At 45.2% G+C, this 25,264-nt stretch overlaps 1 protein-coding gene across 1 annotated transcript in view; it reads left to right on the forward strand.

Moving 5' to 3' along the window:
- The window catches only part of GABBR2 (gamma-aminobutyric acid type B receptor subunit 2), a 336,630-nt gene that overhangs the window by 276,260 nt on the left and 35,106 nt on the right, over window positions 1-25,264 (forward strand). Inside the window, exon 13 of the mRNA XM_058673018.1 lies at window positions 3,067-3,189. Coding sequence (XP_058529001.1) covers window positions 3,067-3,189 — 123 coding nt within the window. The remainder of the gene's footprint in view (window positions 1-3,066; window positions 3,190-25,264) is intronic.

Raw genomic sequence — 25,264 nt, forward strand, 5'->3', positions numbered from 1 at the left:
CCAGTGCCCATGTGGGATGCTGGCATCACAGGCAGCAGCTTAACCTGTTCCACCACAGAGTCAGCCCCTAGTTAGCAACTTTCCACCTCAGAACCGGGGCCTTCATCACCACTAAGTGCCTGCACTCCAGTTCTCATTCAGGGAGAAACCTGGGAAGGAAGAAGTCAGGGAAGCTGAGTTGAGAATACAGAGAAGGCCGTGACTGAGACAGGTGTTGGACGGGGCTCAGATTGCAGGGGCATGGCTTTAATTATTTAAGGTTATTTTAAGTCACATCCCTTGGCATTGTATAGTGTAAGTGCATGAATGTGTCTGCTTAATTATGCACAGTTTGTCTTCCCCAATAAGATGTGTACTCCCCAAAGGCAGGAGGTTTAAGTCTTGTCCCAGGACTAGGAACTGAACCTGACTCAGAGGGACATGATTCAGAACTGTTTAGCCTGAAACCACTGAGTCACAAGCACTGGGCTTTGGGAATGGTGCCAATCACAGGTGCTCAAGACCTTCCACCACGAATCCCTGTGTGTCAGGATTAGGCCCCGTGGCTAGTAGGGCTGGCGTGCAATACAACGTGGTGCCCTCTGGGTGTCGCTGTCCTGCACATAAACACAGAATGGCCCAAGTAACAGGAGCAAGGAGGCTGCGCTCATTGTCTGCTCCGCGTCAGATGCTGTAACAGGTGCTTTCCCTGCTTCAACTCATGTTCTTCTTTTACCAACTCTGCAACCCAGAAATCTCTGACTCCGTTTATATAGAAGTAAGTGATGAAGTTAAGCAACTTGTCAGAGACCCAAAAATCGGGGTTAGAGTGAAATTTTCTAAGACCCGTGTTAACTCCTTTACACTAAGAGAAAAATACATGTACCTCCTTGCTCTCTGCAACCCTGAACCTGACAATTTCAAACAAGAAGTGCACCATGAGAGAAAGGAAGCCATTTGCCTACAGCCACACAGGCAGGCAGGAATGGAGCCAGGACTCTAACCCTCCAAATTCCACCAGCCTATGCTTTCTCAAACATCACAATTGAGCCTTAAAATTACAAAAACTTTGCTTTCTCACATTTACAAGGGGGAGATTCCAGTGCTCATGCTGAAGGCCAGCTGTGGCCCACACGTGGAGGAGGCTAGAGTGTGGCCAGCAGAAAGGGGGGAAGAGAACTGTCCATGGGTCTGGTACCTACTGGGCAAATGCTTTGGGGGGTGGAGACTCCTACCACCCTTTGAGTCCAACTCTCCCCGCTCCACGTTGTTCTTTTTATTGTAGTCTCTCCCTGGCAGGTGGGGGGTTTGTCAGGCTTCCACAGGACAGCCAGGCAAGGTTTCCACAAAGCAGCCATTTGTTGGGTCCTCCTGGAAAATCTCAATGAGAGAGGCCATTGGGGGGTGGATTTGATGCTGCGGGCAGCAACTCAATCACACTTCGTTCTAGCTTTTTCACGTCTGGCCACTGAGAGACCCTTACAGCATCCATTTCTCTCAGTGCTTGTTAGAAGCCAGACTTAGTGATGTTTACTTTTCCAGGAGTGTTGTTTTTTGTTTAATTGTTTGTTTTTTCTTTTTGCAGAACCACCTCATCACATGAGCTCTTCCAGATGGTGGGGGAGGATAGGTGTACACACACAGGCAGGTTAGCTTTGGGGCTCCCAGCGTTTGTCCCCTGGCCAATGTCTACTCAGCAGAGGGAAAGTAGGGCTGCGATCTGACAGCATCATAAAAACACCACTGTAGCAGCGAAGGGGCTGAGGGCTGCGTTTCTCTTTATATCGCATCTCCTTGATCCAATCCATCAGACTTTTAAGTACCGACTGCCTGCCAGGTGCTGAGAGTAAACAAATAAATAAAACAGGCCTGCTTCTGTCAGGGGGCTCCCCCGTTTACTTTGGAGGGCAAACACATACACAACGTAATAGGGCTCTGATGGGTGCTAGAAATGTTTGCAGGAATTCAGAATGAAGGAAGGGCTTGCTCCAAATCCAGCTTCCCCTCTTGGGAGCCTTATGATGATGAGCAAATTCCTGACAGTCCCCACAGGCCTCAACTGCTTCCTCCATAAAATGGGAAGAAGAGAGAACAGGCATTTAGCCCAGCAATTAAGACATCCAGGTTCCGTATCAGAGTACCTAGGCTGTTTTCCTGCATCTGCTCCTGACCCCAGCTGCCAGCCAGTGCAGACCCTGGGGGACAGCAGATGATGCACAACTCTAGCCACCAGACCAGCTCCTGAAGTCCCAGCTCCTGGCTTTAGCCCTGGCCCAACCCTGGCTGTTGCAAGCACTTGCTCAGTGTCTCTCTCTTTCTCTCTCTCTCTCTCCCCTAACTCTCAAATAATTATAAACTATGGGAATAATAACTTCTACCCTTAAATGAGATGATATATATATAAAGCAATCAGGAAGAGGCAGCCACAGAGTTTGTGTACCTTCATGTTAGCTTTGCTGTTTGTTGTCGCTGCTACAATTGCACCTGATAACTATTGTGTGGACAAATTGCAATGGATGGAAGTCATTGGTGTTGTCAAAGGAGTCGGAGGGGACTTCATGGGTGAGGTGCCAATTGGTCTGGGTCTTTAATGATAAATAGAAGCTTACCTTACAGAAGAAGCAAAAAGCCCTTGAATTGCTGCCCACCTCCATGTGGGAGACCCACATGGAGTTCCTACCTGTTGGCTTCAGCCTGCCCCAGTTGTGACTAGAGAGGCCATTTGGGGAGTGAATTAGCAGATGGAAGATCTCTCTCTCTCCCTCTCTCTCTCTCCACTCTGTCACTCTGCCTTTCAAATAAATAGTTAAATCTTTGACTTAAAAGAAATAAGAGCATATTTCAGATAAAAGAATCAATACCTACAAAGTATCAAAAGATAAAATATACAACCCAACTGCAAGTCAGCAATGGCCAAACTTAAATGAAGCATGAGTGTGTCTGGGGAGTGGCCAGGCCAGACTCCTAAACGGCCTGGAATGCCAAGCAGATCCACCTGGCAGGAGTCCTCTGGTGGGTCCAGGGCCTGGCTGCTGCCAGGGTTCTCCCCACTCCACCTGCTCCACTCTGCCCCTTGCCTCTTTGCAGATCATCAAGGACCAGAAACTGCTAGTGATTGTGGGGGGCATGCTGCTGATCGACCTGTGCATCCTCATCTGCTGGCAGGCTGTGGACCCCCTGCGGAGGACGGTGGAGAGGTACAGCATGGAGGTAAGCAGCCCGCTGGGCGGCAGGGGGCCCGCAGGACACGGCTCCTGGCCCACCCAGTCCTTAACCTCCTTCATTCCACTTGAGACGTGCTGTTCCAGGAAAGCTGCCATCATGTGAGGCAATTCAGTACTCTTGTTAACATGTGCAGAGGTGAGGGGTGGCAGAGTAGGGCTGTTTAGAAGGCCCCGAGCTCCTACAGGTTGGGAGTGCCATGGTCTGGGATGTAGTCGCCTTGCATTTTTAGCCCACCCGAGAAGTCAGTCCCCAACGAGGACCTGCTTAGGGAAAATGCTCTGGGAATGACTTCTAGCTACTCTGCAGTTTTCAAAGTGAAGAGCAGTAAATTTTTTTCCTCATTTGATGCCAGATACTTGCCATTCAAATCAAGAACTTCCCATAGAAGTGCTGCCAAGGATGAGGTGTAATCATCTTGGATTGAGCCTTGCCCACAACACACACCCATCTTTCCAGCTTCAACTGGTTGGGTTCCCTTGGGTGCTGTCTTCTGGTTGACTTCCTTTAGAACACTTACATGTGCCTTAGTGGGAGGGGCTGCTGGGCACACTGCTTAGTTATGTCTACCGACGTAACCCACCTCCCATTGTGTTGTTAGGGAGGTCTCTGTGTGGACTCTGGTGGGAATTCTTCAACAGGAAGTGGCCATTCTGTGCACGCCGACAACAGAGACTTGTGTCCTTTCAGCAAATGAGACACCCAGTTGCAATTCTTTTGAGACAGACGGTTTACTTGGCCCAGTAGTCAGACATTATGCAGTCAGAGTGGAGACAGACTGCCATTTGGGAAGCAGATGTAGGACCACGCCCCCACCCCTCCCTGTCTCGTCACTTTGTGCATCCATCTTGGGAGGACACAGGGCTCCTGACTGCACAGCTAGAACTGGCAGTGGGGATGGACCCGATGTGCCCATGGCTCAGCAGACAGGAACTGAGACCCCTCGGGCCAACTGGCTGTGTCCAGAGGGGCAATAGTATCTGGTCATCAGTCACTGCACAGTAACAACAGAGCACCTGTCACCCACTCCAGCCTGAGGCAGTCCCACCTGCCAGCAAGAGTTAGAAATCCAGGCTGGATGTCAGTGCCAGGAAGAGCTGCCCTTGGCCAGCTGGGCCCCAAACTAGGGTAGCACTAACAGTGGCAACAGTGGTGTAACTAACAGCGATATGGGGGGTGCAACCTGGCATTGTGTGGGAGCCCATTTAATCCTCACCCCTAAGCACTTTAAAGTGAGAAGATGGAAACCTAGATAAGTTGTATCACAAGGTCACCCAGCAGGTTAATGGCCACTAAGTACCCTCTGGCCCATTACCCTACCCTACCTTTCACCACCTGGTCCACTCTCTGCAGTTTTGCTGGCTTTCCCAGGCCTCAGTTCATTGAGCACAGACCTGTGAAATGGGTGGAGCATTAGGCTCCTGGGCAGACTCAGAGTACCAGGGAAGGTAGGCAAGGGGTGTCAGGCAGAGCCCATGGGAAGGCCTGGAGCTGGGAATAGGTGGGCAGATGCTGCGCCCAAGGGTGGACCAGGAATAAAGATTGCCTGCTATCTCCACCCTAGGGTAAACTGAACACAGAATATGCATGGGCCCTCCACCCCGCACCCCTGCCCCGAGTCTCTGGCTGTGGTGAGAAGAGACGTGCAGGCCTGGAGCCAGCCAGAATGAAGACATTGGAAATAGGATGCACCCCCCTCCTACCCCCCAGACCACTATGCAGCCTGTTTCATGCAACTGAGGGTCTGCAACCTTGGACCCAGTGGTTCCTCCTCCTGTGTTGCTGCTATTGGAGGCTCTGTCCATGGAAGCCCACACTGCAGAGCTGCCCAGAGAGCTGTTCTCCACAGAGTAGCCCTGGGGTTCTGAGGAGGAGGAAGCTGGGCTGCAGAGGGGGTGACTCCCACCCGGAGCCAGATGGAACCCCCAAGGCCAGCTCAGATGAGCCACCTCGGAACTTCCTCTATGACCCTCTAGGATTTCTCCCAGAACCTTCTATGGCCGGCTTCTCTTTTTCCTCCTCTCTGATCTCAGGGGTGCCCTGTTGCTCTGTTGCCATGGCAGCAGAACCCTTTAATCTTAACTGTCCTCCTTCTACCCGGCCAGTGCCAAGCTCTCGGGTACTCCTTTCTTGAGCACAGAGTTGGCAACTGAGCCACATACCCAGGCTCCGAGGCCACCTAAGGGTCTCTAGAGCCCCCAGTGAGGGACTATTATCTCCAGGACCCATAGCCAGAAGGAAGAGGCTAGGTCTGGAAGAGGGGTGATTAAAAATCACTTTGGCTGCTCCCGCATCCTCCTCGATACCCTTAGCCACTCTCTGGACTCTGATCATCTTGGGGCTCCAGGCATGGGTCCTGCTCTGTGCCTGTGCTCCACCCACTTCTAGAAACTTCTGGCCCAATTAAAGGACTTGAGATTCACCACAGTTACCTCCTGGGGAGACGGATCCACCAGAGTGAAACAGCTGCTCCCTCCCCTGCATCCTGACCACCCCCAGCACAACCATCCACCTACCCTGGCTGGAACACCAACTTCTCCAGGGCAGTGAGATTCTAGTGATTCAAACACTAGAAAAACACAACAAGCTAAGGTCTACAGATATTCACAGCAACCGTACAGCCATAGCAAGCAAAATAAAGCAGCTGAGAGAACTCAAAATCCAAGATCACCATGGCCTGGGGGCACAGGGAGAGGTGGGGGTGCAAGAAGGAGGATATGGTTGGGAAAGGCCCAGAAGGCTCTGAAATGCCATTCTCCAGGCTGTGCTCACCCGTGAGACCCTCTCTTCCGGAAGTATGATGGACATCTTTTTATAAAATTGCTATGCTTAGTTACTAGAACTGTTTCTTAGAACAATTTTAGGCTTGCCAAAAACATTTGCCAAAGTACAGAGAGTTCAAAGGACTGGGGGGATTTCAACGCTTATTGGGGACAACAAGGAATTTAAAACAGGTTTATTTGGATTAAAAAAAAGTGAAATGCAGGAATATTGTTTTTTCATGAACTTTTTAAAGACTTTATGTGCACTATACATACACATTTTCTCTATTGTTAACATCTTTTGTGTGTGGTGCCTTTGTTCAAAGGATGACCACCCTGCAGAGTTCACTCTATGATGTCTATGTGCTTTGCCAATGAGTAATGTCATGGATCCATCAGTATCCTTCCATTCTGACAGTTTTGCTGTCCCACACACCCTCTGCCTTCCCAACTCCCAGCAGTGACTGACCTATAGGTTTTCCTTTTCTATGATGTCCTACAGTTGGATCATTCAGTTCACAGCCTTTGTGGACTGCTTCTTTCACGTAACAGTCTGCATATCTGTGATTTGCTAGCTCATTTCAATTATCACTGACTACTTGTCCATTGGAGATGTATCACAGTTTGCTAATCTGGTCACCCATGGATTGCTTGGTTGCTCCCAAGCTTGGGCAGTTAGTTGTGAATAAATCTACCCGTGCTAATTAGCCTAAAGATTTGGGGTGAGCATAAGTTTTCAGTTCAATGGGGTGATTACCTTGATGTACAAACGTCCAATTCTGTGGTAAGAACATGTTGGTTTTGTCAGAAGCTGTCAAACGACCTTCCAAAGTGGCTGCCTGATGTGCATTCCCAGCAGTTATGAATGAAGTCCCGGTTGCTCCACGTCTTTGCCAGCATTTGGCGCTGTCTGGAGTTTGGATTTGAGCCATTCTGATAGGCCTGGTATCACACTGCTGTTGTAATTTGCAGTTTCTCAGTGATATGCAGCTTTTCATTTGCCTGTTTCCCATCTGTGTATGTATTTTGGTGAGGTATCTGTTAAAAATTTTTACCCATTTTTTAATTAAGTTGTTTTCTTAGTTGTTAAGTTTTAAGACTCTCTCACACAGCATGGATGCATGTCTTTTATCAGATTTGTGTTCTGTGAATATTTCCTCTCAGTCTCTGCCTTATCTTTTTGTTCTCTTAACACTGTCCTTTGTGTAGCAAAAATTTTTAATACTAAGGATATTCAGCTTATAAATTGCATATTAAAAAAAATCTTTATGGAAACCCCAGATCATCTCAACTTTCCCCTGATAGCTTCTAAAAGTTGTATAGTTTTGTGTTTGATGTGTGAATCACTGATCCCTCTTAAGGTGCTTTTCATAAAGCTGTAAAGCCTGTGTCTCGATTCACGTGTGTGCCTGTGGATGTCCAGTTGTCCCAGCACCAGGTGCTGAAAGCACCATCATTTTTCTGTTGGATTGCATCGCATCTTTATCACAGATGAGCTGAGTATATTGTGTGGGTCTGTTTCAGGCCTCCCTGTTGTGTTACTTTGACGTATTTGTGTGTTATTTCCCCCAGTACCACACTGTCTTGATGATTATGGCTTCATTGTAAGACTGAAGTCAGGGAATATAGGTCCTCCAACTTTGTTATGTTAGATTTTCTGGATCTTTCTTTTTCTTCTCTACATAAACTCTAGAACCACTTTGTTGATATCTGCAAAGTAACTTGCTGGGATTTTGGTTGAATCTATATACAAAATTGGCAAGTTCCAATAGTTTGACAATATTGAGTCTTTCTTCCATGTGCGTGGAATATCTCTCCATTGAGCCAGATCTTTTGTTATTAGAGTTTTGTGTATTTCCTCATATAGATGTGCAAAAACTTGTTAGATATATACCTACTTCTTTGTGTTTTTGGTACTACTGTTGTTGGTGCTTTTAATTTCACATTCCAGTTGCTCGTTGCTGGTATAGAAGAAAGCAATTGTCTTTTGCTATTAACCCAGTGTCCTGCATCCTTGCTATAATGGCTTATTAGTTTCTGGAGGTTTTTTGTTGTTTCGTTTGGACTTTCCAAGTTGGATGATGATCTCATCTGCAAACAGAGACCATTCAGTTTCTCCTTTTCCAATCTGCATCCCGTTCACCTCCTCTTCTTGACTTCTCACATTAGCTGGAACTTCCAGGGTGACAGCGAATAAGAGTAGTAGTGAGGAGGATGCCACTTCCTTATTCTCAAGTTTAGGGTGACAGCATCTGATTTCTCACCACTATGAGTGTTAGGACAAAGCTGGGGTGTATTTAGAGAGGTGATAGAAAAAGCAAATGATGGCAGATCCTAATGGATCTGTGTATAAAAAAAAAAAAGTGGAGTTTAGGGCCAGGTGTGATAACCTAATGACTAAATCCTTGCCTTGCGTGCACTGGGCTGCTATATGGGCACCAGCTCTAATCCCAGCAGCTCCACTTCCCATCCAGCTCCCTGCTTGTGATCTGGGAAAGTAGAGGAGGACGACCCAAAGCCTCGGGACCCTGCACCTAGGTGGGTGACCTGGAAGAAGCTCCTGGCTTCTGGCTTCAAATCAGCTCAGCTCCAGCTATGCAGCCAGAGAGTGAGTCAGCAGATGGAAGATTTTTTTCTCTTTGTCCCTCCTTCAGTCTGTGAATCTGACTCTTTCCTACAAAAATAATTACATCTTTTTTAAAAAGTGGAGGTTAAAGCTTTCATTTTCAAAATGAAAGCACTTTCAACAGGGGAATGCTGTGCTGATCCTCGCCCTGTGTGCAACACGAGGCTGGGGGCCTAGAGATGATCAATGTTCTTGCAGTAATTGCAGAAGGGAGCTGGAAACCGGGCCAGTGGTGGAGAGGACGGGGACATGCTTAGGAGACATGGCAAGCCTTAGCACTTGGCTGATGCTGAGAGGTAGGGACAAGAAGCGGCATGGATGAAACCTGCCCAGGTCTGTGCTTGGAAGTGTCCTGGTGGCCTCTTCATTGGGGATAGCAGGAGGGACATGCGGAAGGAATGCAGGGTGTTCATATGTGGTTGTGAATTTGAGTTTTCTGAATGTCTTCTGTCTGGGGACAAGGGCTCAGACTTTTGGCACACAAGAGAGTAGTCTGTCCAGGAGGCAAGAAGGAGGTTAGCACATCGAGGATGGAGTTGGGGGAAGGAATGCAGTGACCCAGAGAGAGTGGGATGGTGAGCAGTATTGGGTCTCCATGAGACCCTAGGAATCATGGAGCCATGAAAGGCATGGGGGAGGAGCTAGGGAAGGAGAACTTAAAATGATAGATAGCGAGGTGGGAAGGAAGGAGAGCTATGTAAGGCAGGGGTGGGGGAGGGGCTGTACTAGAGGGAAAACACCATCCCTGAATAGGGAAATGGGAAAGCAAGCTGTCCCTAGCAAGAAGGTTAAAACAGAGCCATCCACGCAGAGGGAGACTTTGAAGAAGAAAGGCTGGGTCTCCAAAGACAATGCCCAGGGCCACCGTGAGGACTCACAAGTGTCCCAAGACCTCATCCTTGCTCAGTGCACCAGTAGCATTTCCCAACCCCTTCTGTGCTTCACAGTCTGATGGGAAGATTGGCTGTTTCCATACTCCTGATATAACAGGTGTGGATAAACCTGCCAAGGATGTTTAAAGAGTTTTTTAAAAACATGGTTTACATTCTTGGGGGAAAAAAGAAAATAACTCTCTTTGTGAATACCCACTGTACTAGAGGTGATGGTGGGTGTTGGACACATGGGCTTGGAGGAGGGAGCTTCCATGGGCTTAGCACACAGATGACGTTGACAGCTCTGTTGCGGGGAGGGAGAGATAGGGAAGAAGAGAAATTGAGGATGGAGTCTGGGTAGTTTACATGCTTGGAGCCCAGAGGTAAGAGTGGGCAAGTTCAGGGCAGTTGGGACTGAGGGCCACTTCAGACTTCCATGTACGTTCCATGGCCTTGCCATTCCCCCCTCTGAGGAAACAAATGAGGAATTTGGAAGCAGGGAGCTACACTTGGCTTTGAAATGGGTGGCTTATCCCAGTTCTATTTCTATGGCAACAGGTATGGGAAGAGGTCAATGCATGGAGTTTTTCAGTGGTTAACTCTCCTGCCTTGCTCTGGGGAGAGGTGTGTGGCTTAGGGAAAGCCTGATCATAAAACAGACACTCAGTGGCTTGGCTGATCCTGCCCACCTTGAGTTTTGAGGGAGCGACACCATTTGTTTGAGATCCTGCCCACGGGGTTGGCACTGGAATCTGAACTCTCAAGTGCGATCTCTGAAGGCCTGGCTGCTTCTTCAGTGCCTCACTCTTGCTGCCTCTGCACCTCCCAGCCCCTTTACCCAGAACATCCCTCTTTCTCTCTACCCCTCATTTTAACTGCATATAGAAATAGGAAAACTTCCAGGAAGCCCCAGGCTACCTCAGGCACCTGCATTAGTGTTCCTGTCTTACCCTGCTTGCCCCTCATTCTGCTCAGGCACTGATCATCTGTGCACTTGACCCCCACATCTTTGACCTCTTCAGAGGCCACAGCCATCTGTCTGTCCCCAGCACCTGCCACCAGAGCCTGGTTCCCAGCAAGTACTCAGTAAATATTTACTGAATAAATGGTCCCTTCCTCCTGGACCTTTCTGCCGGGCCTCCATATGTCCAGGTTCAGCCCATCTGTCTGGGCCCATTAAGCCAGCTTCTCCAAGATGCAACTTGGCCAAGCTGCAAGCTGATTTAACAGCACGCCTTCTCCTCTGAATTGGGGGCCCACTCCTCACTGATGCTGCTGATTGAAGACTGATGCAGTGCCCAGAAAGGGCTCTTGTTCTGCATGATGACTCGGTGGCCACAGGGAACATCTTCGTGGATGTCAGTGCAGGGAGACACTCTGAGCTCTCCCCATGAGCTCGTGTCTGCTTCCAGCCTCCCGGTCAGGCCATTGTCACTGGCTAAGGTCCTTTTGTTTTTCTTTTTAACCTCGACTGTGAGGAAGCCGGAGCCAAATTGGACACTCAGCTGCAGTAACCGTCTTATCTTGAGTTCCTGGAGGGTTATCTCACTGTGGATCATTTGTCTTTATTTTTAACTGCCCTGTGCTGTTGGGGTGGTGATTGTGTGCTGCCTTGGGCCCTGTGAGAGAAGAAGCAAGGTGGAGATTCCAGATGAAGTTATTAAAGTGAGAGTGCCAGGCGAGATTTAATTGGAATGCAATGTTGGAGAGACCTGCCCAGGCTAGCCACAGGCATTCACCTTCTGGCCGAGATCCTGGCTCAGCCCTGGCATGGCTCTGCATTCAGCATGGGGCACACAGATGTGCCTGAGCCCTGCACATGGACACAACGGCTCTGCCAGCCACAGCACCTGCTGCCAGACCCCTCTCCTGTTGAAAGACATTCAGGATGCTGTTGGTGTTGTCTTCCTCCTGGGCCTTTCTGGTTCTTTAAGATGCCCTTGGGATGGGCTCCAGGCCCTCAAGGACACACATCAAAGAACATACAACCACAGCTGGGGGTATGGCAGCCCTGAAACTGGACTTTCTCCATCTCTACTTTCCCAGGTGCTCTCCACGGGATGGGCCCAAGTATAGTAGAATGATTACGTCTCCTGACCCCTGTCTTTGTCTTGTTCAAGCCATTCTGGTGAGAGAGAGAGATAGATAGATTTCATTCATTTGAAAGGCAAAACAACAAGAAACAAAAAGACAAAGAGAGACCTTTCACCTGCTGGTTCACTCCCCAAATGGCCACACCTGCACCAGACCGAAGGCAGAAGCCATGACCTTCTTCCCGGGGCCTGAGCACTCAGGCCATCCTCTACTGCTCTCCAAAGTGTGTTAACAGGAAGAGGACTAGGAGATGGGGTAGCTTGGACCCAAACTGGCAACCATTTGAGGTGCTGGAGTCACAAGCAACAACTTAACCTCTGTGCCACAACTCTGCTCCATTCTGGATGTTGAGCAAAACAGGCTGTTAATTTGTAATTGTGTTTTTCCTACCTGAGGCATCTGTGTGGGGACTCCCCATTGGGTGCCAGGCTCCACATCTGCTCCCTTAGGGACCTGTCCTGTCCAGCAGGACAGTCAACGGGGTCGCAGCCACCTAGGAGAGAATGAAGGGACAAGAGACACAAAGAATGGACAGCAAGACAGTAGGTCTGATCAAGCTGTCAGTTTATTGATTTCAACTGAGGGTTTTTATATTCTTCAGTAACTAAGGCTCAGGGAAAGAGAAACTGGGACGCAAGCCATGGTCTCAAGACCGATTGTTCTTGAGCAGCCACCATATCAACAATAGTAACCAACATATCGACAATAGCGTAGGTAATCAGTAACAAGATGTTGGTAAGTACAGCATCAATCACATTCTGAAACAGTTGCTAGGAACAATTGAAGCTAAGCGTGTGATTAGTTTCATAACTTCTTTCCCAAGCATCTAGCCAACCGGGGGTTTCCACTGTCCCATAGGTCTATATTCAAAATGGCTTCAGTGTGGCTATAGTGCACGGCTCCTGACATCTCCCCCTTTTTTCTATATATCAATGAAAGTGGCAAAAAGAGAAAGGTTCGTGAAGCAAGATAAGCACTGCCTGTCTTAGGTTCATTCTGAGGGACCCTCAGCTCTTACCTGTCTCTGGGCAGCCCTGCCAGTCATCCAGGGCTCCCTGTCTTAGGTTGGCGGGGTATCAGAAAGGTGCCCGTCATTGGCTACATGCTTACTAGAAAAGGGGCCATGTAACAATTCATAGCTGGAGCATGTATTCCCCGGCAATGCTGCCATAAATGACAGCCCTGTTGGGAAACACTGCTCCAACCGTAAACGGCCACATTACGTTAGACGAACCAGTTAGAAGACTGGAGCCGCATGGCATGATGTTGGGGGTTATCACTTGGGGAGTCCCGCCCAGGACATGCGGGGTCTCTGTCTTAGATTGATTGCCAGTCCTGTCAGGTCTTACCCATCTCTGGTTACCTATTAACACATCATGCTCAGCCAAACTTGAGCGCTAGGATTTTCCACAGCCAGTGCCATCATGGCTTGTCCAATGACAACTTGCTCCCAGGCTTGCTGTTTGTGCATGCAGTACAGGAAGAGCATGGCAACTACTAGTGCAGCAACCATCGAGGTTTCTAAGGCCATAATCCTGCTCCATTCCTTGAACATGCAAGCTGCCAGTTTAATGCCATTTAGAATAACTTCTCCTGACATGAGTGGAACTCGGGTCTCATTTACTTTAATTATACTGGTGGCTAACTGGTGAAATTTAGGAAGGCGCTAGACCATTGTCCCTGGAGGTATTGATTGATTTTTATCACTCTGGCCAAAACATTGTGGACTTTTACTGGAGTGACACATATATGATGGTATATTGGGGAGTAGCTGACTTGTGAAATTCAAAAAGACATACTTAACAATGTACAAGTATTGTTGAAAATACTAACATTCAAGAATCTCATAACACTAACATTGTTACATGTACACAAGACAGTTTTACCAGGAACCGGAGACCCTAACTTCCCATTATCCCATCTAGCTCCTACGTTTCCAAACAGAGAAATGGACCCCAGCTGCTTTTAGGGAAAAGGGACGCCGTCATCTGTTCTTAACTACTTCCTGCTGAGAGGGGGGCGCCGTTGGGTAACAGCAGCTGTAGGGGATCCATCTAGTGGTTCCTGATAGAAGGCAGAAGTCATTAGGTGTTCGATGTACATTCTGGCACTTGAAAGGTTTCTCTTTCTTGAAGTCTAAATAACAAGACATAACATAGTTAACTTTCCCAGATTATCAGGTTGTGAGTTCAGTTAGCAGTTTGAACACTTGAGTTTCAGAACTTAGATGTAAAAGAATTGTTAGGTTTCAGTCTTTGTTAGAGTGAACTTTAATTTAAGACTATGGACTAGATTTACCTCTGTCTAAGTTAACTCCTTTAAATCTCAAATTTTGGAACATATTCAATGAGCTCAATGGAACACATGAAACTTCTTTTGAGCTGCATAAAATTGCTAACCTAGATCAATCAGAAGGCACAGTAACAATGTAAGGATTAGCATACAGCATCAGGATATAAGACCATCACAGGACAGGTAAATGTAAACTGACTTCTTAGAGCAAAAGAGTTAAATATTCAAACCTAACCAAAACTGAGATAATAAATCTTTATACTAAAATATAGCAAGGTGTACTATTAATTTTACTATAACTCTGAATATATGGTCCTGCATGGGAAGTCAGTGTACACAGTGACTCTAGTGGATTTAACAAATTAGCACTCTTATATGTGACGTCAGTTATCACCTGAGCCTCCAGACACGCAATGTTTAGGCTGTGGAAGCCTCTTGAATCAACAACAACCCCATCAGACCTGGCAACACACAAAGTGGAAGTTCTCTCCTCCATTGAGAGAAGAGCACAACCATCCTCGGTGGTTGCTTCTTTGCACTGGGGCGTGGACCACTGAGCTCCTTCATGGAGGGACACTCTTAGCTCAGTGTCCTGGCATTCCACACCTGATATGCTTGCTCTCTTGCTGGCTCTCCTGTCAGATCAGAATGCCTTTTGGGCTGATTCTGAGGCCACTGAGTGCTTCTTAAAAATGACAGTCTATGAGTCTGCTGTAAGAGCTGTTTCCCATGTTGGAGCATTTTAACATTCTCTGACATCTGAGTTATCATTAAGCACTTGCATACATATACCCATATATTTTCCATCTAGCTTATGAGGATTTTGGGCTCCCATGGCCAATCTTGAAACTGTACGCTAGCAGTAAGTCCATTTAAAATCGTGTAGAACTATTGAGCTGAACAGATCTTGTAGGTCCTAAGAAAACAGTAACAGACATGACTCTCTAAGAGCCTAATTATGCATCTATACATAATTTTTAAAAAGGATTTAGCTTAGCAATTTTCATTCATAAACATGCACATGCATATCAGATAACACACATAAAACAAAACAGCTTTTGTAACAGCTAGTTGAGAATTCTGTTAAGTATATTCAAGTTACCAATTGTTTAGAGTTATATTTTGCTTTTAGTAATCTGAATAAACCAAAACTATAGTTTACAATTAAACTTTAGCTTTAATGGATGCAATAGACTTGCTGGAATCCTAGAAAACAAAATATCTATGTTTAGCTCTGATACCACCTGTAGGGTTTTACACACTCTGGTACTTTTTAGACTTAGCTGTCCTGGCTCCCCACTGGTAAGGTTTCCCAATGTCTTTTCTGCAATTGCCTCCTCCCCCACCATTTTTTTTTTACAGATCTAATCAATTATCTGTTCTATAATTAATTTCACTAACCGAAAGATGCAACCTTTGAAACACATTCTTCTGACTTTGAGACTACTAGGGGCCTATTTAAAAATTCCAGAACCAGAAGAGTTAAACCTATTAAATATGCCAAGAGTTCTTAAAGTATCTGATCAAAGATTCCTCATTATAATATCCATTCATTTAGTCAGACTGATTCAAACAGCAATACATCAAAAAAAAATTTTTTTTTATCACTTATAAATGATCACCCAAACATTTTAAAGTAAATACATACCAGAAAATACCCTTAAACACAGTTCTTTTAAATCATGAGAATTTAACAAAGATAATATACAGAACACAAGGGATTATCTAACTGAAAAACAAAATGTATATTTCCTTAGTCAGTCACCAAAAGGGAGATATAACCTTAAACATGGGAATTAGTGCATAAAATCATCTCTTAACTGTTTAAGAACTGTAACAAACTCAAAGGTTGGAACAAGAATAGAGCTTACTGAAGCTGGATAGACAATTGACAAAGCTACCCATTAAACAGAGACTACCTAAAGTTCAATGTTTCATTTTTTTTTAATGCTTCAATTTCTTAACAGCTTTCAAAATTGGAGATATTTTTATTTTTAGATATTTACTAGCATTGCTATGTATACACACTTCAAAAACTTTTTTTGAATACAGATATCAATTCTAACATCAGCATGTATTAGGTATTAATGTTAAAGATTTACACAATGTTATAATAGTATCTTTAAAATTATAGCCAATTATATGTAAAGCTTACAAGATTCATTCCTCAACTTTTCTTAAGACATTTTCTTAATAAAAGGATACCAACTTTTAAATACAATGGCTTTAAGCAATTTTCAATCATTTCTCCTAATTCATGGAAACACATTTTAGCACAAATCCTCCTCAAAACTGGGAAAGAGAAGTTTTTTCAGTCTTCTTCTAGCTGATTTGGAAATTTTTCCCTTTTAAAATGAAGGCAGATAAGAATCACCACAACAGGGACAAAGTCAAAGTCCCAAATTTTTCAAAAGGCAGACTCCAAGCATGTCCCTTCCTTGTTTTATGGCTGATGGGCCTGGAGCTTCCCCTAAGCTTCTGTTTTATTGAAGTCAAGAGAGCTGAAAAAACTTAAATTTAGCTGTTGTCTTGAGAGACTACCTTGGAATTTACTGAAGTTAGTTAACAGGTTTGGTTATCAATAAGATGAAAATTACTTTAAAGAAGACGTTAAAACACTGTTTTTCACAAAGAATCAGACTTCAACTCCATTGTTTTAAAGGCAAACATTCAGAAAATATACACATTATGACCCATTTTACTATACATCTTTAAAGAATTCGTTGTTCTCCTGCAAGGCAAAATTTCACATATTTCCTTGTAAGTAAGAACACAAGTAATTTACAATCTGGATCGATTTCATGAGTAGGAAACATTTTGACCAATGAACATAAATGCTCTTCTATTTTAATAGCATATATGATGCAATAAATTTAGCATAATTTTGTAATATTGTGAGATTATAATCCAAATTATTTTAAATGACAAGTACATTATTTAAATTTTGTCTCAATCTTTGAGAGTTCCAGGGATCCTACTGGAACCCCCAAAGTCATGAGATTTGGTTTAAAACTCTGAAGAATTTAGAGGTCTAAATGAGTTAAACAAAAGTACCTTTAGCATTTAACTGAAGATGTTGAATACCGTATGTTAGGCTTAATCAATGCCAGGACAACACTATAAGCTGAAGACCAAACAGCAAGAAAATTACACACGATTTTTTTTTTTTTCAGTGGAGGTGGGGAGTCCGGTCTGGCCAGGTCCTGTTAAATTTGTTAGACCTCTCTAAAATTATTTACCAGGAGAGAGAAAAAGGGTTAGTCATGGTCCGTCCCATCTCGTCTGTCAGTCACACACGCACCCAATTCAGAACAAGAACAACAACTTAACAATTCAAGACAAAGACACAACTGGAGAAAGAATATTAAAACAAAATTTAGTTTTGTCCGGACAAAAATAATAGAACACCAACAATATTGACAAAACAAACATAAGCACAAACACCAAACATGTCGAAACAGAGACATATAACTTTCAAACCTGCTGCAACTTCCAGACTCTTCTTCAAAATACTTTAACCTGGAGAGATTTTATAAAACAAGCACACATAGGTTCATCTCATGCTTTAATTTAACAGTGGATTTGGAACACTCTTTATCAGATTACTTTTGTTACGTCAAGTTACAGAACATATTTTTCTTTTCTTTCTTTTTTTTTTTTTTTTAATAAACCTTAAATGGCTTATCTTACCCTGCCTCTCTCAGCTAAGGGGTTGGGTAAAGAAGTGGGAGATGCATGCCTGAAAAGGACTCAATAAGGGCAAAGGTAAAAGGTGTCTGAGTGCCATAATTTTTCACTGCTTGTTTAATATTTTTTAGATCTTTAAACTGCAGTGGTTGATGTTCGTGGCGTGGTGTCCACCACCTCGTGCAGGGGTCTGAATAACAGGGCAGCATATTACACTCTTCTTGGGGAGATCTGAAGCTTCACTCTTATGGGGTTCTATTATAGGCTCCTCTTGTAGTAATGAGGCAGGGGCTGAAGGAGCTGCTGCTTCTGAAGCATAAGGTGGAGGTGGGTGAGAGGCGTCATGAATGACTATTAATCTGAGAGCATATAGTTTCTGTGGCAGATTGCTCAAGGGGCTTGGCACTGGACTCTGCCTCCATATCTATAATGACAGAAGATGGTCGAGAACCTGGGGAAGGTGAGGGGATAGGTGTGGACAGCCGAGAGTGACTCTTTTTAAGAGATTGTTCTCCCTCAAAAGCCAGATCCTGTAAATCTGGATGCTGAGACTTAATCTTTAAAATATCATAAATCAAAATCCAATAATTAAAAGCCGTAACAGGAATTTTCTCAGATCCAAAAACCTCATAATAATCTTTAAAACAATCACCTACTCTACACCAAGTTTTCTCATCAATAGAACCATCCTGGGGATGCCAGGAACAAATCGGACCAACAAAATCCAAAAAGGTTTTGAGGTCTTTCTTTTTCACCCTAATTCCTCGTGTCTTGAATGAATCTATAAGACCTTGCAAGAATAGGTCATGTTATGATAATGCTTGTCCCATCTTACCTTGGCTCCGTAAGATTTGCGCCGTGAATATTTCCCACGAGCTCGACTTCCGGCGGGTCAACCGTGAAACTGCTCAACCGGTGTTCCTTTCGACACCACGAGAGGCTTCTCCATGAATGATGGCACGGCGTTCTTTCTGTCGGTGGTCTGCACACATCCACGTTGGGCGCCAATTTGTCCTGTCCAGCAGGACAGTCAACGGGGTCGCAGCCACCTAGGAGAGAATGAAGGGACAAGAGACACAAAGAATGGACAGCAAGACAGTAGGTCTGATCAAGCTGTCAGTTTATTGATTTCAACTGAGGGTTTTTATATTCTTCAGTAACTAAGGCTCAGGGAAAGAGAAACTGGGACGCAAGCCATGGTCTCAAGACCGATTGTTCTTGAGCAGCCACCATATCAACAATAGTAACCAACATATCGACAATAGCGTAGGTAATCAGTAACAAGATGTTGGTAAGTACAGCATCAATCACATTCTGAAACAGTTGCTAGGAACAATTGAAGCTAAGCGTGTGATTAGTTTCATAACTTCTTTCCCAAGCATCTAGCCAACCGGGGGTTTCCACTGTCCCATAGGTCTATATTCAAAATGGCTTCAGTGTGGCTATAGTGCACGGCTCCTGACATCGACCATGCAGCTCTAAAGGGCAGGAACCGAGCCAGCCCTCAGAGCACCAGTTCCCACTTGCTACTATAGATCTGTCACCAGCATGTTCTTGGTGACACAGGTCACAGGACTCAGTGTTCAAAGTGTGAGTTTCTGCACCTAAACCCTGGGCTCCCTTTTCTAATATGTTGTCCAGGATTGAACTTGGATTAATGTATGCATCAAAGAATGCTCGGTTTTGCTCCAGGACCAAGCAACCTCAGAGGGTTAAAGCAATACAGGTGTGCACTCATGGCTGCCCTTGACCCTCAGGGCTGGACTGGAGCTGCCCATCATGTGTTCTTGCCCTGGGGCACCTTTCAGGACAGTTGGATGGTGAAGGGAAGAACATGGGGCCAAGCAAGTGCTGGCTTTCAGAGTTTCCACCTCAAAGTGTTGCACATCACTTCCACTCCCATTTGGTTGGCAAGAATGTGTGCTGTGTCCGTGCCAGAATTCAAGGGAGAGCAGGGAAGAACCATCCTGTGTGCTTGGAGCAGGAAGGGAACCAGGTACTCTCCAGCCAAAGGACCCAGGTAGTACTCGTGTATCCCACTCAGCTTTTGTTTGTTGTCACAGATAATTCCCAGCACACTGGGACAGGAGTTCCATGAGAGCACGTGGGAAAAAAGGTCGGCTGTCCTCGGCACCTGTAAAAAGTCCCTGGCACATAACCCGCCCCAGATAGCTAATGAAGACAGGTTGAGTTTCCCTTCTCTGAGATGCTTGGGACTAGATTTGGGATTCTTTTTTACTTAATTTTGGAATATTTATATATATGTTACTAGTAGTCTTTGGCATGGGGCCCAAAACTCAGCATGAACACTGTGTTTTATATATACTTTTTATGTATAGCCTGCAGGTAGTTTTATACAATATTTTTCATCATTTAGGGCAGACAATTTTCATAATATGGAATTTTCCACTGTGATGTCATGTCAGCAGTTTCAAAGTTTCCAGTTTGAGCTCAGATTTGTGATTTTCACATTAGAAATGTTCATCCTGTAGAGTTGGTAGTGGAATAACTGAATGAATTCAGCCTTGGGGCAATCTTCTTGGGAGATCTATGGGATGTTCTCTAAGAAGCCTAACTCTGCTGCCAAGTCACATCTAAGTCGTCACTGCTGTCTGTCATTGCTCCACCTGGGATCCAAGCCACCACCATCACTCAGCTTCTGGCATCCCAGAGCAGGGCTCAGTGAGGTGAGGATGCAGTTGGTGTCCAAAGAGCAAGCAGTGTGATGAGTGAGCTCCTTTATTGTCTGGAGCACAGAGTTCATCGAGGCTGTTGTCACCACAACTCCCAGTATGTTGCTTCTTCTAAACCATTCTCCACCTGGCAGAAAGAGGAGTGTGTGTGTGTGTGTGTGTGCGTGTGTGCGTGTGTGTGTGTGTGTGAGAGAGAGAGAGAGAGAGAGAGACCACCCCACATAATTGACATAACCATAAAATGCAGTGATTTGGTTTGGATGTGAGTGTTTAGCCAGCAGTTAAGATGTCCATGTCTCACATCAGTGTTTGATCCCCACCTCTAGCTCCTGACTTCAGCTTCCTGCTAATGTGCACCCTGGGAGGCAGCAAACTAAAGCTCAAGTACTTGGGTCCCTGCCCCCCATGGAGGCCTAGACTGAGTTTCTGATTTGGACCTAGCCCAGTCCTGGCTGTTGCAAACATTTGGGGAGTTAACAAGCAGATGAGAATGCTCCCCTACTTTCCAGTTCTCATGTTCTCTCTCTCCTCCCTCCCTTATGAATATATACATATATATGGTTTGAGTTATGAATATATTATGTATATATATGTTTGAAACGTGCTTTTCAGTGGTTTCTAGTACAGAAGATCATAGAATCACTAGTACTGATTCAAAAAATTTTCATCATCCCGGAAACTCTTTTCCTTATACCAGTTACCCTTCATTCTCTCTTCCCTTCTACCTTTGCAACCATTTATGTTCTTCCTGTCCCTATGGACTTGCCTATTCTAGACATTGCACACCAACTGAATTGTACAGCAAGTGTTCTTCTGTGTCTAGAGTCTCCAACTTAATATGTATGGGGGGGGCTTGATTTTTTATTCATTTGAAGAGGGGAGAAAGAGAGAGGGAGATCTCCCTCCCACAAATTTGTTCCCTCAATGCCTGCAACAGTGGCGGCTAGGCCAGGCTGAGCCAAGCTCCTGGGGCTTCGTTTTCCATGTGTCAGGAACCCCAGTTCTTGAGCCATCACCTGCTATTCCCAGGATAGACGTAAGTGGGAAGCTGGATGGGAAAGTGGAGCCAGGACTCACACCCATGTTCTCTGATATGGGATACAAGTTTCCCAAGCAGTAGCTTAAGCATGGCACCAAAATACCCACACCTGTCTACTGTTTTTAAGATCACTCCATGGAAAAGTACTTTGTGCCTTTTTGTGACAGAATAATATTCCTTTGCATAAACATACCACATTTTGTCCTTTTGTCATTTGTTGGGTATTTGATTGGTTTCCATGTTTTTGCTATTATGAGTAATACCAGGAAGAGCACCCATGTACTGTTTTGTGTGAACAGGTTATTTATTTCTTTTGTACAGGTACCAAGGAGAGGAACTGCTGGGTTGTAGAGTAACTCCGTATTTCACGTTTTTAGGAACTGCCAGTTTTCACAGTAGTAGTCCCGTTTTACAGTCCCAGTAGCAATATCTGAGAATTTCAATTTCTGCACATTGCTGCCAGGGCTTTTTTGATTATAGCCTGTCTAGTGCTGTCTGTGGATTTGATGGGAGTGACTACCAAACAATTCATGAACAGCAGTGTTGAGTTTCTTTTCATTTCCTGGCCTTTTGTGTATCTCCTTTGGAGAAATGTCTGTTTAGAGTCTGGCCCATATTTAATTGTGTTTTTAGTCTTGAGTTGTAAGAGTTATTTGTGTTTGAATGTTCTGAAGATTTTCTCAAGTATGATTTGCAAGTATTTTCTCCCACTCTGTAAGTTGTCTTTTCATGTCTGTTTCCTGTGGCACATAAAAATATTTAACTTCAATAAGATCTGATTCTTTTTTTTCTTTAGGGGTGTGTGTGTGTGCATGTGCGTGCTTTAGAAATCACTGCCAGAGCTAAGATCCCAAAAATAGAGACTTATGTGTTCTTCAGAAAGTCTTATAATATTAGTTCTCGTATTTTGGCATTTGATGCATTTTTTAGCTCATTAGTGTTCATGGCATGACGTGATGGTCCAAGTTAGTTTGTTCACACATAGATAGCAAGTTATCCAAATGTCATAATTGAAGAGTATTCTTTCCCTCACCGAATAGTCTTGTAACCTTTATTTGAAAATCAATTGACCATCAATGCATGGTTGTTTGGGCTCTCGAGGCTATTGAGGATTTTCATAGGGGTTGTACTGAACAGATAGGTCATTTTGGAGAGTATTGCCATCTTAACAATATTAAGTCTTGCATCCATGAACATGGGATATCTGTCTTTCATTTATGCCTTCTACTGTATTTTTTCAAAGTGTTTTTGTTGAAGTCTTATACCTCCTTGATTAAATTTATTCCAAAGGATTCTTTTAGATACTGTTCTAATTACTTTGTTAATTCTCCTTGTTCTTTACTAGCATGTAGAAATAAAGATGTGTGTATTAATCTTATATGAGATTTTGTATTAGTTGCAACCTTACTGGACAGATTTATCAGCAATAGTAGTTTTTGATGGGCTCTTTAGCTTTTTCTACCTTGAAGAGTAAATCATTTACAGATAGATCATTTTACTTTTCAATTTAGATGCCTTTTATTTCATCTTCCTGAATGACCAGAAACTTCTTGAGCAGATTTTCAGCCTGTTTGTCTTATTGAATCGAAAGTGAGTCTCTTATATCCAACAAATGTAGTTAGGTAATGCTGTTAATCCATTCTGCCCATCTCCTATATTTTAATTGATGAGTTCAATCCATTTAGTGCAATTGCTGATAAGGCAGGATTTGTATCTGCTACTTGAAAAGAAGTCTTCTTAAAACATGAAGCATATCTCATTTAAAATCCCCCCAATCCAGAATGAAATCCAACTGTCATGCCTTGCTGCAAGGTCTGCACAATCCAGAATGTATGTCCATCTGAAGCCATCTAATGTTGCGCTGTTGTACCCACCTCACCTCAGCCACTGCCTGCTTCTAACATACCAACTGTGTTTCCAACTCGAGGCCTTGCACTGCTGCCTCCTCTGCCTCAGTGCCCATCCTCAAGGTCTTCTCCTGTCTGACCCTCTCTGGTCATTCAAGTGTCACCTTAGTAGCTACCTCTTGGATCACCCAACCTGAAATGGCCCCAGCATGCTGTCTGTCTAGGTGTCTGTCACATCACTCACCCCTCACTGGTCTCTGTCCTGCTCCACTGGAATGTAAGTTCCATGCACCAACCTCACTTGTCTTCCTTGCAGAGAGTTCTAACCCCTGACCTTGCCCTGGGTACATCAGGCTTGGAGCCATGGCTTGTTTGTTGAATGTGAATTCATATAAGAGTGAATGATTGGACAAGCTTCTCAGGCATGACTCATAGCACATGGACAGCTTCTGGCCAGATGAGAAGGTAACTATGTTGATACCCAAAAGAAAAAGTAAGGAACAGTAGTAAAAGCTGATGAGGAAGATTTTCAAATGATTTCTGAAAGAGACCAGGCTTGAGGTTCCCAGTCTCGGCAACCTCATGCGGAAGTCATCTTAGCGGAGACCCTCGTCTCTGCTCAGATCTCTGCAACTCTGAGCTCAGTTCTTGAGAAGGGGCCTGAGCTCCAGGTGGCTTTGTGGATCAGTCCTCCCTAATCCCTGGGAAGTGCTCAAGTCTGCGTTTTGAGGCCAGAAAAAGATTAATTGAAGGCCCCAAGACAAGAAAAGGGCTGAGGTGGGGGAACTTGCAGTCCAAATGTCCCCAGCCTGACCCCTCCCCGCTATCCCAGACCATGATGATGATGGGGAGTGGGACACAGGCACAGGAAGAAACCAACTGGGAGGATCCGAGGGTACAGGCCTCACAGAACCATGTGGGATGCTCCCCTCTAGCCCCACGCTTTGCTGAACATCCTCCAGGCCTCACTTGACCAGCTGTCTCCCCAGCAGGAGAGAATGGGGAGGAGGGGAAAGAGGAAAATAATATACGGTCTGTTTCTCCAGTTTTATCAGTCTGGTTCTATAGCTTTGTTCCCAGGGGTGGAGAGGCAGAGGGGGAACAAGCTCCAGGCTAGAAATCCAGGTGGTTTAAACTATAAATAAATAAGCAGCACACCACGATGGCAAGAAGCCAGCAACCACACCAGTCACAGAGCAGCGCAGGGCAAGGCACCACCACCTGCAGGCCCTCCAGCACACACAGAGACCCCAAAAAGTAACTGTGCGGCACACGGCTGTATGCTCATTGTGTTCTGCCATTGCTTAGTTTGGCATTTCTCCCCAGAAAGTCTACCAGTGTCTACTTAAGAAGCTGAGCGGTTTTGACAGAGCAGGTAGCATTCCTCCCTCCCTCCCACCACTCCCTATCCCGCCGATCCAGAAAGGCTCAGCAGCACAGGATACAGGAGGTCAGGACAGGCTCTGGACACCTCTACCCCAAGCTCAGGGGGCCACAGCCTCACATCTCTGCCCTTGTCCATGCCAGGGCCCGACATGGATGCAAGCACTCCAGAGACAGCCGGCATCGACCATAATAATAGATAGGGCCCGTCATTTCCACCATGTGACGTCCTTCACAAAGTACCTTGGCACCCCCAATGTGAGATATAAGGAAGTTGAAATGGGGCAGGAGGCCTGACCAGCCTGACAATGACTTTGTTTTGTCACAGCTGGCGACCGGAACCCAGCCAGCACCTGGATGCATTAACTCTTTGCCTAGAATTGGACTCTGAGTTCATTCACAGTTCCTGCTTTTTAAGCATTAACTTGGCATTCTATTGCACTATGCTTTCCATGGTTGAGGCTTTCAGAATTATTAGGATGCAGTTATATGTAGTGTTCTCTTATAAATGGTGACGTCTGTTTCACATCTGCAATGGTCTGATGGCTGCTTCCTGGGAGCGAGTCACTTGGGCCCAGCAAATGTAGATACGAGCGCATCGCTTCCAACCCAGTCCCTGCCTTTGCAGCAGATCGGCCAGCCTCCATGCAGGATGTCAGCCACACTGCATTGGCTTGGTAATTGCAATGGCAAGTAGATCTATCCCAGAAAGTTTTATTGAGGGTGTACTGTGTGCTAAGCAGCATCCTAAGTGCCTTGCTTCTTCCG

This window comes from Ochotona princeps, chromosome 14 (genome assembly GCF_030435755.1).
Source record: "Ochotona princeps isolate mOchPri1 chromosome 14, mOchPri1.hap1, whole genome shotgun sequence".
Classification (NCBI taxonomy): domain Eukaryota; kingdom Metazoa; phylum Chordata; class Mammalia; order Lagomorpha; family Ochotonidae; genus Ochotona; species Ochotona princeps.